Source organism: Myotis myotis, unplaced genomic scaffold, assembly GCF_014108235.1.
Source record: "Myotis myotis isolate mMyoMyo1 unplaced genomic scaffold, mMyoMyo1.p scaffold_m19_p_3, whole genome shotgun sequence".
Taxonomy (NCBI): domain Eukaryota; kingdom Metazoa; phylum Chordata; class Mammalia; order Chiroptera; family Vespertilionidae; genus Myotis; species Myotis myotis.
The window spans coordinates 35,835,719-35,853,270 of record NW_023416335.1 but is presented as its reverse complement, the minus strand read 5'-3'; the positions used below and the strand labels follow the sequence as shown (position 1 = coordinate 35,853,270).

The 17,552-nt window shown below is 37.6% G+C and overlaps 1 protein-coding gene across 2 annotated transcripts in view; it reads right to left on the bottom strand.

Annotated features, from left to right (window-relative positions):
* The window catches only part of FGF14 (fibroblast growth factor 14), a 564,506-nt gene that overhangs the window by 116,392 nt on the left and 430,562 nt on the right, over window positions 1-17,552 (bottom strand). For both annotated transcript variants that reach the window (XM_036299398.1, XM_036299397.1), the window contains exons 2-3: window positions 13,028-13,138; window positions 6,464-6,567 (exon numbers count right to left, since the gene is read on the bottom strand). In XM_036299398.1, the coding sequence (XP_036155291.1) occupies window positions 6,464-6,567; window positions 13,028-13,138 (215 nt within the window). The remainder of the gene's footprint in view (window positions 1-6,463; window positions 6,568-13,027; window positions 13,139-17,552) is intronic.

Here is a 17,552-nt window from a genome sequence, read left to right as displayed (position 1 = left end):
GTAAAGAACTCACCATTCAGAGAAATGAAGAATGAGGGATGAAAAATGAAAAAAAGTCCATTTTGAAAGGGGTACCTCTTTATATGCAGAGAAATCTGGGATCCTGCTTGGTTATAGTTTTGCCTCCCTCCTCCTAGGAGTCACATCAGATAACAAAAGACTGGTCCTCAGGATAAGCAGTCATCAAATGCCCTTGGTCCCCTATAATGGATATTGATTACCAGCGATGGTCACTGTAGCCCAGATTATGTGGTTAATCCCATGCACTGCCTGGTACCTAAAGAAAAAAACACTAGGAGACAGGGATAGGATATGCCTACCTGCACTAGAATAAACAGTGAGTGGCTTCCTGAGGATAGAGTCCATAGATGTGCTTCAGAGAGACCGGGTGGGTACCAGAGATGGACAAAGAACACACAAAATACTCCATGTGCATAGAAATGCAGGCGTGTGATGGTTTTATGCCTTTGTATTAGTAACTCTCAGGGAAGAAAGGAAAGATTTCGGGGGAAATTAAGTACCACACTGAAAAATCAAAGTAGTTCTATTTCTATGGCCCAAACTTGAACAATGAACACAAGAGCCAATGATAAGAAGAAAGGACATTGTTGCAACCCATTTGGCTAGAATTTGAACTCTGCGTGGAGACGTACAATTAATGGTAGAATGAGGCGAGGAGCTCTGAGGCTTTCCTGACTAGGAGGCTTTGAAAAATTATAGATGGAGAGCAACACAATTCAAGACACATCAGTAAGAGATGTCTGCTGGCACCGAGGAGGGGAGGTGGAACCATCTTGGTAAAAGAGGCTTATGAATATATTTCTGAAATATGACTGTGATATTAGAACACTATCCCATATAAAGTAGATAAGACTTGGAAGGTCTTGAAAATGCTTTTTGCATAATACATCGCATTTATCTTTTTTCCTTTAACTGAAGAACATTTCATCCCTATGCTCACATTCATTGTACATTGTTGGATGGGTTGATCCCAGCATACAGAGGTGACAATATCCAGGTGTCCCAGAGCTTCTTGGTAGCTGCATTAGCTAAGAAGAGTATGGAATTTCTCTAAACCTCAACTTAGTAGGAGGTGAAGTTAGGAAAACCAAATGATTTATTTTATTCCGTGTTGGTTTTTGAGCCTGGTTAGTCTGTCTACCACTGTCCTCAACTCTACTCTCACCAGTTGGTCTAAAGCTGTCATCATCTCCCCACTGGCCATTGCAGCGATGCTTGTTGTGTGGTTATGGATTGTTGAGCTTTAGAATCACCCACCAGTGGACAGGTGGGAGAGGTAGATTCTTGGGCCTCCCACCAGACCTAATGAATTGAAGTAGCTGGAAGTTGATCCATGGAATCTGCTTTTTCCTCTCTTCAGGTGACTCTTTTGGGCCCAATTATTTGCAAAACACAGTAGCAGAGCATTCTCTTGATTCATTATAAAAATCTACATGAAAAGGGATTATCTTCCTCTCTACTTGTATCTCTTGGTTATTAGACTCAAATGCAATATTAATTTCAGGAGAATACCAGGGCTTACTGCCTCCCAGATGGCAGCCTCTAGGTAACAGAAACATTTAGAGCACCATTTGGAAACTAATATTCTCATAAATGCCAGCCAGTGGTAAGACAGCACTAACGAATCTTTACACATTTTATGTACATTTTTTACTTCATCATCCAGAAAAATCAATCAGACTAACACCAGAATTTTAAACCTCAAAATTAACTTAAAGCATCCAGGGAAACCCTTTCATTGTACAGATGGGAAGACTGAGAGCCAGAGTATCTGCGACATTATAACACAAGTATCTGCTGTCAGATCCAAGATCCAGGTGTTCTGATAAAAGCACAGGACTTTCCCCATTGTATATCAGTCTCTTTTCCTTCCCTTCCTCCCTACCCCTCTTTCTTATATCAGAACTAGAAGCCCGGTGCACAAAAATTTGTGCACTCGGGGGTGGGGGGCCCCTCAGCCCGGCCTGTGCCCTCTTGCAATCTGGGACCCCTCAGGGGATGACCACCTGCTGGCTTAGGCCTGCTCTCTGGGGGATTAGGCCTAAGCTGGCAATCAGACGTCCCTCCGGCAGTCTGGCAGCCCTCGGGGGATGTCTACTTGCCAGCGTGAAGCAGGCCTAAATTGCAGTTGGACATCCTTAGCGCTGGTGAGGAGGCAGGAGAGGCTCCCACCACCACTGCTTTACTGGCAGCCGCCAGCCTGGCTTGTGGCTGAGCAGAGCTCCCCTATGTGGGAGCACACTGACCACTAGAGGGCAGCTCCTGCATTGAGTGTCTGCCCCCTGGTGGTCAGTGTGTCATAGTGACCAGTCATTCCCAGTCTTTCTGCTGTTAGGGTCAGTTTGCATATTACCCTTTCACTATAAAGGATAGCGGCCTGGTACACGGGTGGAGGCCAGCTGGTTTGCCCCAAAGGGTGTCCCGGATCAGGGTGGGGGTCCTGCTGGGGTACCTGGCCAGCCTGGATGAGGGGCTGAGGGCCATTTTCAGGCTGGCCAGCGACTGAGCTCCCAGCCTCTCCTTTTTTTCTTTTCTTTTTATTCTGGGATTTATTTACCTTCTATAATTGAAACATTGTTGCCATCAATGGTGCTCCCAGCTCTGAGGCCGTGGCTGGCTGAAAGCAGGTAACTAGTGTTTGTTTAGCTTCTATCATTGAAACATTGTTGCTTTCAGGCTCAGAGCCGGGCCTTGGCAGGCAGGGAACCTTGGCTTCCCCCATCACTGGAGCAAGCAAGCCTCATGTTCGCTTCAGCTGTGTGGCTGCCGGCCGCCATCTTTGTTGGCAGTTAATTTGCATATTGCCCTGATTAGGCAATGGAAAGCATAGCAGAGGTATGGTTAATTACTTTTTTTGTCTTTTATTAGATAGGATGACTTCAACTATTCTTTATCTCTGGTCAAATAAGGAATGACAGGGGTTTTTTTCATTTCATGTTTTTCTTCAGTGTTCAGAATTTACTTCAGAGGATTGAGTCTCTTAGTCTAAGTCATAGGTTGTTTGGAAGAGGAAAAAAACCTTGACTGTTCCTTACAGCACCATAAATAGTTTATAGTTAATCAAAATACATTTTTATCCTAAATACCACTACAGACTCATTTTCTAACGAAGTATTTCCTTGTCAGTTTCTGTTCTGCAACATTGCAGTTTACCTTCAAAGAAACTGTTTATATCTGACAATAAATTTCTTGGGGTACATCTTCAAGGAACATATTACAATCATTATGACCACAAATGATATCACTGCTGTCATATTAAAGAAAAGATTCCATAGGTGACAAGTAGCTTCAGCATAAGAAAGGTGATATTTACATCTCAGTCAGATAACTGTTTTTTCCCACTGAGGCAGAATTACCTGACAAATATCTTTATTTGGATGGCAAGGGATGATGAGAGTTACTTCCTGAAATGCAGAGGAATATATCTACCTTGAGTCAGATCACTAGTGTGATTTTCATTTAACATAATTCACTTTGCTTTGAGTTTTTTATTGCCTACATTCTCAATAAAATTGCTCCCATATTAGACATTGGTTTACACTCCACAAACATTAAGTTGATCATTTTAAAGTGGGTATAAGCTTAAAACAGATTCCTTCATTTCCCAGACTTAAATCTTTATTAACTTTTTTCTTTAAACCTGAGCTTGGAGTTCTCCTTTAAAAAAATTTACTCAACCTAGTTCAAAACTTCTTAGTTGGGTTAGCCACCCTGGCTTTTACATTTAAAGCCCAAATGTTACATGTAATACACTTTAAGAATATTTAACACCCAGTACTTAATATCAAACATTTCTTGAATAAATAGAATTTCCTATGATTTGTATTGTTTTATTTGAGAATCTACAAAGGAAACAGATTATTTCAAATTATACTTTTTAATATCTAAAATGAAGTTACTTCCCAAGGTACCAAATCCCTAACGGTTTTCATTACATCATCACATGCTTATAAGTTGTTATTAGAATAGGTGCCAGACCATTTATGAAAATGTCTGGCACATGGAAGCAATACTGTATAGTGAAACAGTTAAAAAGTAACAGTTAGAGTCAGACTAATAGTGCTCAAATCTTGTCTGCTCTAGTTGGATGACTTCGCACAGCTTCTCAAACTTTCTGTACATCAGTATCACCATTTTAACAGTATTTGTTTGATAGGTTGCTGTAAGGATGGAATGATCTAACCTATAAAGTGCTGAAATCAGTGCTAGGCAGAGTGCACTATATACATATAGTGGTCATTATTATTTTACAAGTAGAACTACTATTACATAGTATAATAATTGTTGTGTTGTGCTGTTATATTATTATTTTAGTAGGCTCTCAGGAACTAATTATGGAATAAGTGAGTGAATGAGGGAAAACATTCTTTTTGCCAAAATATTTGAACTTCAATTTTTATTACATTGAAATACACAGGGCACTTTAACTAAGCAGTATTAGTAAAAACTGGAAATTTCATTTGGTTTTTATCTAAGTTCTTTTCCTACAAGATGGTTGAGGATGCTAAGGGCCTGGTCTGGGCAGAGGGGATCTCTTAGGGTAGGGGTTGGGTGAATAGAGTTCCTCTTTCCAGATCCTGGTCTCGGAGCAGAGAGTCAAAGATGGGAAGGGGAGAAAACCGAGATCTGCAAAGCAGAGAATCAAGCCACCAATGGATGGTCCAGAAACCAAGTAACAGGAGAATCAGAAAGTAGAGAGTAGAGGATATGCCTGAAGTTGTCATTAGGACAATTCCTGGGGCAGGGCTGTTGCCAACAGATGTGATTCCTGGGCAGGGAGGCCCTGTTTAAGATGCCAAAGACTGGGCCAGTCAGTTGGTGCCTTCCTCACTTCTATTCCTGCTGCACTGCTTACATTGCAACAAATATAACCAGGACTCCCTTGTATTTTAGGCCAATGCACATACTCCTACCTTGAAAAAAAATAGCACACTTGCACAACCTCATCACAAAAAAATATAAAGTATCTCTCTCAGTAGCAAAAGTAAAACAAGCATTTAAATTTCTCCTGACATCAACACATATACCAGAGCATAACAATGTGATCTCGGGAGGGGGTCAATGGTGGGGGGAGGGGACATCTGCAATACTTTCAACAATAAATATGAATTTTAAAAAATCATCAACAGAAACCAAGGACTAGAGGCTATGGCAGATACCAAATCTAATACTTTTTAGGCATCTCGAAGATCACTTGGGGGAAGGGAAACAAAAGTAACAGAATAAATGTCAAATCAATAAAGTTGATTTGAATCTGAAATAAGCATCTTTAGAAAATGATCTTCCTCTAAATCGAATTTTTCCTCAAGGGGGACAGGGAATTCTAGCTTGAGCATGCTTGCAGATGTTGAATATTCATCTTATGTAACAGAATGCAATTTGCATAATGTGGGGCCAGGTCTGCATGCAGGAACACCTTCAGGGAACTCAGAAGAAGGTTCCAAATTAACAAGAGCATTCCCCACCTCACCACAAAAGGAATCCACAACTCACATTTTATTTTCTTTGACAGATTTTCCAGATTTTTTAAAGAAAATTTATCAAATTTCATGGGAGGCCGCAGAGAATGTTTCTGCTTAAGTTCTGTGTGCATGTGTGTGCCTGTGCGTAATGTGTGTGTGTATATTTACATGTAGTTTTTTTGATGATGTAATTTAACAACAACAGAACTAGTATTTAACAACAACAAAAGCAAATAAAAACATGTTTCCTTGAGGCACTATGACTTTGATCTATTGATTTTTTGCTCAAAGGATAGTAGAAAGAAGTACTTTCATCTAGGTCTCTAATGCTGGAACCTGTGTCAGAAATTAACTCTTAACAGCATTATAATGTATGTATACAGCACATCTGAATGCAAATTATTTGTAAAGAGTAAATATTCCAGAAGAGGTTATATGGCTGGGATAGTGCTCAACTTTATAAACACAAAACAAGGAGGCTTGCTTAGAGTTAAAAGCAATATACATTTTGATATGAGATGTTCCCAGTACAATGCTTACACATTTTGAATTCTTATTTTTAAAAAACTAGTCCCTTTAAATGTTTCTCTTCTCTTTTCAGAATTCACATTAATTCTTTCTCTTTTTATAAAATAATCTTTTACAAGAGGTTCTCAAAGACAAGTACATTTCTAAATAGAAATAAAAAGATTATATTAACATCAACTCTTTCAAAATTGCTCAATTTTCTATAAACTGGGTCACTTTTTAAAATATGCAAATACACAATTTTATAAGGTAATAACGTCATTCTGCTGCTTGATATGCTGATATTAACAAACACTGATGAATAATGAATAAACAGCTCCCACAACACTGCAGCAAAGATAAAAAATGGCAGAGGCAATAGACAGGACTTTCTCATTTTGTTATTGCTGCTATTGCTATTGTTATTTTGAAAACATTGAAAGAAGGACCAAAGACTACGGCATGTTACTTACTGATGGGTAGAGATAACCTTCTCCATTCATGGCTATGTACAACCCTGTCTTCACTCCCTGGATGGCAACAACGCGCAGTCCCACTGGTATGAGGTTGAACAGTGCTGGAAAGATAAACATGGTCTGTCACAAATGGGCAGAAAGTAGCAAAGCACTGCCATCACCGACCTCTCATTTATTTTATTTAAGAAACATCATCTTTGTTACAACCTCCTGAGAAGTTCCAATTAACTAACTTTTATTTCTCTTTATAATTAAGAAGTGTCTGCTATGAATAGTATTAGCACTTGAACTTTAGTTTGTAGATCTTAGCAGTCTGCCTATAGCATTTTGAAGAGCTGGTGGGAAAATGAGCAGAATCAAGCCTGTAATTATGCTTCTAGTATCACAGTCTCTGACACCACTTGATACCAAAGTAATCAGCTGTAAAGATTCTCAAAGAGGAAAATTTAAAAAGTCCAAGTTGACTGTTTATCCTGGCCTTTCCTGCAGAAGGTGTGCTTAATCATTGCAATGTAGCACAGCCCAGAGCTAAAAAGGTAATTCCAAAACTCAATTACTGTTGCTGAACCAACATGATAACCCAGCAGAGCCCAGGAAAGATGTGCATCTGATAATGTGCTAAATCTAGAAAGAACTAATCAAACTGAATGCAATGCAAATTTTAGAAAGACAATGCTCTTTATTAATAGTCATAAAACCATTAGTGAAAACTAAAATAAAAGAGGAAAAAGTTCTCAATTTTACCCACCTTAGAGAAAAAGAAATCATTTATTACCATGTTTTGTTTCTTCCCTTATCGACAAAGAAGTGTTTTTATATGTTTTTTTTTTACAGAGTGTAGATAGTAATGTTATATTGGTTTTTTAAAAGTCTTAACATCTCTTTAACACACTTCCATGCCAGTGTCACAGGTTGACTGTTTAGTGGGTTTTCTGGCATCATGTTTAGTAATCATTTGATGATTTGGGAGACTTTATTATAGATACATTTATAAGAGAACTATTAATTATCCACAGTGAGTTTGTCTGCTCCCATCCAAGTTCTTTTTAATTTACATGTAATCCTAAGCAATAGAACCAGGCCAGAATAGTCAATAAAAAATTAAAATGTTGAAGTAAATGTATAAAATATTGTCACTTTTTGTTTATCAGCTGTATCACATAAAAGGTAAATAATTTGAAAAATGTGGGGAATTTTGACTTCAACCTATGGGTCTACTCAGTATGTAGATATATATCGTGCTCTATTTAATTTTGAGGCATATTTTTTAATAGGGTAGACAAAGTTACACCTTCTCTTCCAGGTATTACATCCCGATCCCAGTATCCAAAGATGTCTGTGCTACACAACTGATAAAAGGCAGGTGATGGCTGTAGGTAATTTTCCCTAGAAGAATACTCAGGGGCATATATGATTAGGTAGATCATTAGCTTTCATGATACAAACTAACATTGGGCTGTTCAAACTGAGGAATGAGACTTATATTTGCTTATTTCTATTATTTAATATTAAACATGAATGTGGAGTTGGTGAATACTATGTAGCTCTTAGTATTCTTTGTTTGTAGAAGACCACTGGCCATTTTCACTCTTGTCTCGAACATCTGAACTGTTCCGCCTTCCTCATAATTTGAAAGGATGGGCACCAGGATAATTCCTGATTTATGTGCAAAACTTTTTTGGGGGAAAACATACTTGTATGCCTGACCAGACAAACTAGTCTAACCTAATATATTTAAATACTCTAAGCTTCATATCCCTAATGGTATTTGTAGGTTCCATATATTTGGTATAGACCAGTTGGTATAATTCACGAACTCACCAAAATAAAGGGTTGTGGGAAAAATAAAAATGATAAAGGATAGTCTAAAATGACCATACTAAAATTAACACACTGGGTTTTTCTCCCAGGATTTTGTTTTGGACCTGAATTATAAATACAAGTTATCATGTATGAAATGATAATAAGAAGTGAATCCAATAATCACTGTCATGTGGAAGACCATCCAGAACTGCCCATGTTGGATACATGGTGCTAATTAAAGCCACGGGTCTCCACATTAATCGAGACATCATTGTATTTTTTAATTCTTTTTGTATTATACATAATTATAAAGCAGTGCCACAAAGTTTAGGGGAGTGAAAATAATGAAGAAGTCCATGCTATTTTGTTTACTCTGTGGAATACTCTATGTCTCCGCAGAGTAGTGATTTTCAACGCTGGCTGTATTTTCCTAGTAAAACTAGGACAGCCATGTCCAATCCCAAATAAAATCGAATCTCAGGAAGTGGGTATAGGGCATAATCCATTTATTTTGAAAGCTCCCCAAAGGCCCCTAAGATATAGCCAAGATGAGAAGCGCCATCCTAAGGCTTGTGGGGTGGTGGTAACTGTGAGCTATCGACAATTTTTACATATCAAGGTATTATGTTGAGAATTTCTAAGGTGAGAGGGTTGGTTTGTGTGAGGTTTTAACATTGCTGTAGTTACTAGCATATTGATATTTCTGTAGTCCTACTCTGCTTGCAGTATCTAGTAGGTCTGGTAACTGGAACAATGGAGTTTGGCAGCATAAAAAAACAACTGCATGGCAGCCCCAAAAGCAAAATGAAGAGAAGAAAACCACTCCCTAACCAAATACCATAGTTCATGGTACTACTACCTACCATAGTTCATAGTTCAAGGAGGTAGAAGGGAAGCACTAAGATTTTTAAGGAAGTGCCCCTTGAAAATTAGTGTGGTCATGAAGCAACCCAAGTGTTCACTTCATCTTGTGAAAGATCCTTCAAGGGCATAAAGAAGTCAGTGGTAAACAGTCAAGTTGCTGCAGCATCCTCTCTATTATCAACTTTTTTTTTTTTTTTTTTTTTTTTTTTTTTTTTTTTTTTTTTTTTTTTTTTTTTTTTTTGCGCCACTTTTTCCTCCCAGAGGTTCCTGGATCTCAGGCTGGAAACCCTGGGACGACATTAGTATCGGCTTCACCTAACTGCCGGCCTTTTCCCTCTTCTTAATTTATCTAAAAACTATGACAAATGCAGCTTAGCAGGGTGGTTCTGACTTTGTCTAGTTGTAAATAATTTCGCATTTAAAAGTGGGATATGCGTTGAACTCAAATCACAAAGATTTGAAGGTTTAAGCCTCAGGCTTGTCCTGTTAGTAAATTTGGGTGGCATCAGGGCCATTCTTCGGCTATTTCTCCTTATTTTCCCTAATTATGGATGACTAATCCTTGCTTTGTGTTCAGAGAATTATCATAAAACTGAAACATGTTGGTGAAAAATTATATCACACCCTTCCTCCAACCAAAAGGACAACGCTTTCATCAGGAACTATCTCTAATACTCACTCTCAGTTAAAGAATACCTTTCTGGACTAACAATTTTCTTAAGATTCATAAGACTACTGCAATGAACCCAAGAAAAGAAAATATCTTCAAATTCATCATTAACAAAACTGTATACTTTAGTTCAAAAGGTGACAGTACACAAAAGTAGAGTTACTTAGCAATTTCTATTGCTTTTGTAAAGCTGCTATAATTCTGCCAATTTTTATTAAATTTTATAGTTATACAATTTTTATAGCCTTTTGAGGAGAGGACCTGTGTCTCACCCTGCTTTATACTGTTCTGCTACGGCTCTGCAAGTGTTGAAATGGTAACAAAACTAGCCAAATTGGCTTACAGTGCATAAAAATGCAATGTAACTTGTAAGAAAAGAAGCTGCAGACCAGATCTTAGAATAAGAATTTCACTCCCTTGCCCTAACCGGTTTGGATCAGTGCATAGAGCCTGCAGACTCAAGGGTACCAGGTTCGATTCCGGTCAAGGGCCTGTACCTTGGTTGCGGGCACATCCCCAGTAGGGGGTGTGCAGGAGGCAGCTGGTCGATGTTTCTCTCTTATCGATGTTTCTAACTCTCTTTCCCTCTCCCTTCCTCTCTGTAAAAAATCAAATATATATATCTATATCTATATCTATCTATATATATATATATATATATATATAATTTCTTATATAAAATATATATATATATATATAAAGAATTTCACTCCCGTGAGTGTGGGCAATGTGATTTAGTTCTGGTTTGCTTTTACACAGGGGCTTCTGTCCCTGCTTCATGCCCAAAACTGTTCATCTGCAGCATTTAAGGGGATAAGAGGTGATCTCAAGAGTTACCAAGAGATTCTGTTCCTTCTAATGCAGTTACACAATAGGAGGAAAGAAGCCCCATACATTTAGAGAACAGCAAGTCACGTATCTTTGAGTATGTGAGCTTTCCAGTTTAGTGTGTGATATTATTCAGATAACCAGACATAATTATGCATGGACGTATACAATGTCTACATCTGCACTTTACAATTTAGAAAATATTGTGCTACTTCTTCAATTCTGAAGGATTATTATTTTAAACGAAGTCTACTTGACCATTCTGAATCTGATATTGATTCTCATCACTAAAAGGAACCAATTCATTTGGCATTATAAAAACCAAAGAAGAAGGTAGGAAAAAATCATAAAACATTCATTTGAAGGAAATTATTTTTCTAAGAATTCCAATTGTGCAGCATCTTCTACAGCTATATTTTATTTTATTTTTAAAAAAACTTTTGTCGTAATAGATGACAACAGCCTCTATTCTGATAAATCAGAGAGTCAGCTCTTGTAGCGATCAGAGTTAGGAAAATTAGTTCCTTTGCTCTACTAGACTCTGGTCAAAGGAAATCAGAGAACATTGAAGTCATCAGAACTTATTAATATCAAAAGTTCATGACCCCCATAACTGTGAGACGTAAGAAAAGGGGAACACCTTTTTTGAGATTATTGGCAAGGAGTTAAAGATTTAAAAAAAAAAAAAAAAAAAGAGCAGATGTATGTGTGAACTTGAACCAGGAGAAATTGACATCTTTTACAGGACAAAGATGGTCAAGTACCGATAATTTTAAAACATTCAACCTAATTATAAAAATGCCAAGTAAACAATGACACTGATCTTTTAATAAAAATGCCTCCTTTTTCTTCTGTCTGAATTAATTTCCCTTCTTTTTGCTTAAATCATAAAAGGAAATAAAAAAATAAACCAATGAGCAAATATAATAGGGAAAAGTTAAAAAATATAAAAGGATGATATAATAGATACATAAAGGGAAAACTATTAGAAATTGAAAAAGAGTAAAGTGTAGATAAGTCAAAAAGAATTTTAAAGTTAAAAGAAAAATGAAGCAATATCCAAGTTTAAAAAATAAACACAGTGGCTTTAAAAATATTGATATTTCACATAGTAGTATCAATTGCAAAAATATTCTATTTCATATGATTAGGTGCTATCAGAATCAGTATTAGTGAAACTTTGATTACTAGAATTTAAAATTTTATAAAAATGCCTATAATTGGTTTACATGCATTCAAAATGAAGTTCGATAAAGAATAAATGAGCCTTGGCCAGAAATCTCAGTGTTTACAGCGTTGGCCCCTGCACTGAAGGTCCAGGTCAAGGGCATGTACCTGGATTGCAGGTCCAATCCCTGGCCCAGGTCTGAGCGCATGTGGGAGGCAACTAATCAATGTCTGTCTCACATTGATGTTTCTCTCCCCCCGCCACCCCCTACCTCCCTCCCTCTCTTCCACTATCTCTAAAAAAAAAATCAACGGGAAAAATATCCTTGGGTGAGCACTAATAGTAACTAAAAAAAGGATAAATGATAAATGGATGAAAAGATTTAGATCCATTCCTGATCCATTGGTAATATATGGTTAAATATTTTTAATAAAATAAGGTTTTGCTTTTCACTAATTTTCCTGAGCAGTACAAAGTGTGTCTATTTTAGAACTGATGTGCTAAATTAAAAGGAATGAGATGCCCAGGTAAATAGAAAATGGGAAAGAAAAACACACAAAAAAATGAATAAGGAGAGACACTAGAATACAAATACCAAGAAAATTATATATAAAAAATAGTAAAATGAAGACAGACATTGATATGATAGGAAGTGTGTGGCTTTTTACTAAAAAATCTTATCACAGACCCAATTCTATATAGTAGGCAAACATCATATACAATGTATTTAGAGGCACACAGCCTTCAAGTCCTTTCTATAAAGAGATCCTTTCTTGTTGAATGCAAATGTTTAAAAATTAAATTTTTATTATTTAAACCAATTTGTATCCCTTGAGTTTCCAGAATTATCATTAATAAGCTACATTCCTGATATAAATAACACTTCCAAAGTAAACATGTAACCAACTTCTATTTGAAAGCTCTAGGGTACTTATTTGACTTTTATGACAATGAGGTTAAAAGTAATAATAATATGTGAGTGATGACAATTGTTTGAAAAATACTTAAAATATGAACAGGGTTATCTTAAAGTAGCAGGTTTCTTTCGTTGCTCTATTAATATTTTCATCCATGTGGTCCAAGTAAAATTGTAAATGTTATTCTAGCTGTAACACTGTAAAAATGAGCCAACATAACCAAATAATTGCAAATGTATTATTTAAAAAGTCAGCAGCATGTCTTCTACCAACTGTGTTAACATAACTGGTGGTCTGAAGTTGTCACTTACTAGAATTAGTGCTGTCATCCTTGGTTCCGTCGAGAGCTCCATCGGGGTGCATTTGCAAGTAGTAGCCTTGCCTGCAATATAACCTGGTCACTATACCCTTGAGCTGGGGATCTGAAAGGCAAACACAGTTACCATAAGCCTCACAATGTATCACAATAGAATTTCTTTTTGTTTGTTTTTTTTCTTTATTTTTAAGAAACAAGAGAGCATTTTAGAGAAGTAGCATCTTATATTTTGTGAGTCCCAGATTTCTCTGTATTTGTGAAACCTGGAGTATGCTAAGCATAGAAGGTAAAGAGAACATTGTTGTAAGCTGCATTTGTCAGCGGCAGAAAATGGGTCATTTTATAAAACTAATATGCGTGCATTTAAATTATTAGTTAAAATGATTAAACTACTTAATCTATTAGTTTAGCTGTTAGATGAGTCCTAAAATAATTAATCTAATAGTTTAAGCTAATATCATTCCAGATGTCAATACAAGAGTTTTATAAAGTTCTGACTCAGACAAACCATGTTAAAGCCCTATGAGTGGATTTTAAAACTTAATTTAACAAGTAATCCCCAAGTGTGAAAAACCTGCATTTTAAAAAAGAAATCATACTGGCCCTGGCCAGGTAGTTCAGTTGGTTAGAGCATCTTAACCAGACATCAAGGTTGCCTATTCAATCCCTGGTCAAGACACACAAGCATCAACCAGAGGATACAAACATTAGAAGAGCAACAAATCAGTCTCTCTCTCTCTCTCTCTCTCTCTCTCTCTCTCTCTCTCTCTCTCTCTCTCTCTCTCTCCCTCCCTCTCTTTCTCTCCCTTCCTGTCTTTCTCTCAAATCAACAAATAATTAAAAAATTAAAACAACAACAAAAATATACAAACACTTTAATGCACATTATTAGAACAAGCCCCAATATGGGGAATGTTGCCTTGATGTCTAAAGGGTCACTCTAACTTGCATGGAGGGATCTTTGGTTCTTATGCATGATCCAGAGGAAAATGAGAAAACTGGCTTCTGAACTCAGGGTGAGACCAAACAACAAGCCTATGCTGTGAGGTCAGCTTGGCCACAATCTAGATAAACCGACAAATTTCATAGATAACCCTACTCATTCATAGAACTACGGAGGAGAGTAAAACTATCAAATATGGATTATGGTTCTTGGCCAAAGGTCTTGAGGTAGAGGACAATGGAAGTTTATTAAAATAAAAGTGGAACGTATATAGACACACTCTTCTCATGTAATGATCCGATGAAAACAGGACCACTCTAGTGACAGTGCTTCACAAAGAGCCAGTTGTATCTTTGAAAATAAATATTGGCCGGTGGCTTTTCAAAAGCCACGCCCATATCAGAACTAGATTTGATGTGGTCTATCACAATCCTCAGCATCTCCACAATTGCTGAAGGGGACATGCAAATCTGATCATGCTATCAAAACAAGAGGATGTCACAGAACAATGAAGCCTAGCACCTTGTAATCAACAGAAAAATTGTGGTCGCCATTCCAACTCAAGTCTCCTCCCACTGGAGTGTTGAACACGCAGATGATATAAAACAGTGCACCTGAAACCTATGTAATTTTATTAACCAATGTCATCCCACTAAATTCAATAAAAATAAAAAAATATTCCTTGCTATAGTATAGTTGTTTTTTTAAAAAAGAAAAAAATGTGGATTTGTAAAAAGGTGAACACAGTACACATACATGCAAAAACAAAAACAGAAAAAGATGTTCAAAAGTAGAATATTCTTAGCCTTTCGTTTAGTCCTCAAGAAATTAAAAATGCCAGTATCTGTTTAAATGTACATCTGATAAAACTAATAACTTGAAAAATGACTCCATGGTACACAGATTTTCTTCAAAGGTAGCATAATGTTATAGAAAACCTGAAACATAATGTATGAACGCCACAGCACCACATCAGTGTGATTAAACGGATTAGAATGTAAATGTTTTCAGAAGGCTAGGATTTTAAAAAGAAACATCTACATGATTATTAGATCATGCTATGTAGGTGCCTTCTTCTGTAGTATATCACTTTAAAAATCACATCACTCTAAGATATGCATTAGTGGGGGGAAAAATTACTCTTGCACCTTAGTCTGCCCATCACTAAGTAGGACTTGGCTGGGCATCAGCCCTCTAAGTATTGAGGGCTTCTTTTCTTAGGTTTGCTGCAGCAGATTTCTGCTCATCACTGACAACAGCAGCATAGAAAAGAAGAGAACAAAATTAAAAAGGCAGCGGAGGGGAGGCCAATTCTTAGTTGCTATGAAAACAAAGAGTTTTAGAGATTGGCATTTTTTCTCTAAAATGTTTATGTTCTGAATCACTTATTTTAAATAATTGCATATTTTAGTTCCTAAATCTTCTGAACTTGAATTAACTAGGTCAGCCAAGGCAGTGCGAAGGCACAAGCGCCCTCACACTTGCACGAAGAGAGCCCTACTTTTATGATTTTTCTATTATCAGAAAATAAAAGAGATAACAAGTATTGATGGGAATGTAGAGAAAAGGGAACCTTCATGCACTGCTGGTGGAAATGTAAATCGGTGCAGCTACTGGGGGAAAACGGTTCCCCCCAAAATTAAAAACTGAACTACCATATGATCAAGCAATTCCATTTCAGGGTACACATCTGAAGGAAATGAAATCAGGATCTCAAAGAGATAGCTGCATCCCCATCTCAGGGATTGCATCATCATTCACAGTATGCAAGATATGGAAACAACTTGTGACCATCAACCAGTAAGTAAATAAAGAACATGGGAATATTACAATGAAATATTATTGCGCTTTAAAAAGAAGGAAATCATGCCATTTGTGACAACACGGATGAACCCGGAGGACATCGTGCTTAGAGAGCCCTGCTTGACCTCACTTTATTTCTGATAAGGAAGTGTGAGTAAAACATGGAATTGTGGTGTTGAGTTCTCATTTAACTCCAAGGAAACAAAATCAAATTGAGTTCTATTTATCTAGTTTCACATTATCTGATATTTTCTTTTTAGAAACCGTAACAACATTGTGTTCTTCTCAGGTGCCAGGCACTGTTCCAAGTACAGCACAGGACTAACTCATTGCTTCCTCTCCACAAGTTATTTAATAGGAAGCCCTTTCTGACGAAGAGGAAGTGGAGACACGGGGCTAGTAAGTAACTTGATGAAGAGCTCATAACTAACGAGTGCAAAGCTGGGTTTTAACATGTTCCTGCCCACTTCCCTCCTACCCTATGTGGCTTCTATAAAATGAAGAATCAGCCATAACCGGTTTGGCTCAGTGGATAGAGCGTCAGCCTGTGGACTGAAGGGTCCCAGGTTTGATTTCGGTCAAGGGCATGTACCTTGGTTGCCGGCACATCCCCAGTGGGAGGTGTGCAGGAGGCAGCTGATTGATGTTTCTGACTCTCTATCTCTCTCTCTTCCTCTCTGTAAAAAATCAATAAAATATATTTTTTTTAAAAAAAGAATCAAATTGAACCATCTTAAAAACCGAAAATAAAACGGAAACCAATCTGGTTTGTTTTCTGAACCAAGGAGTTTAAAGATCAACCACATTTGTATCTAAATGCAAATCTGCAGCCAAATCTATGATATAAAGCAATGACATGAAGTTAGAAAGAATCAAAGTTCTTGAACATCTATTCTACAATCCAACCCACGTTGCCACTGGCTGCATTTCCAATAAATCTCTCTACCCATGCAATTTAATACTGTAAGTTTAAACCTCCTCCAGTATCACCTTCACCAACTCCATCCAAAAGGTATTTCTACCCCTGACATGACTACTTATATTAACAGTATCTGCCCCCTAAAGATCAACTCCATGCTTGACTTAAAAATATATATTTTTATTGATTTCAGAGAGGAAGGGAGAGGGAGAGAGAGAGAGAGAGAGAAGCATCAATGATGAGAGAGAATCACTGATTGGCTGCCTCCTGCATGCCTGACCTCCTGGTTCATAGGTCGAGGCTCAACCACCAAGCCATGCAGGCTGGGCAATGCTTGCTTTTTGATTTTTTTTCCAATGAGTTGCCTAATACCTACAGATACTGTCTTCCCGAGCTCCTTCATTCTTTTTCCATTTTCACAGCTAGCAGCAGCTAAGCCCCTCAGGGCCTCTCCTAGGTGGTCTTTCTGTTTGTACTGTGCCTGTTCTAATCCATCAGATCCTGAAACACATAGCAACTTTTTGCTGGCGGCTCAATTACTCAAACACCCTGCAGCCATGGGGCCTGTCTCATCTGCCTGGCCTTGTTTTCCACTGCTCCCACGCAGTGCCCTGTTTGTAGCCCAACCTGGGTCACTGTGGACTGCCTGCAAACATTCATCCTGTTCCTTCAACCTTACCTGTCGCAAACACGCCCACCAGCATGAAGCTGCCCCTGGAACATCTGTGCGCATACACCCACGTGCACACACGCATCCTTGCATAGTTAACTCCTTCTCCTCCTTGCCAAGATCAGCTCCATAGCACTTCCTCTGGGCACTTTCCTAACACCTCAGACAAAGCCAGATTCCTCCTT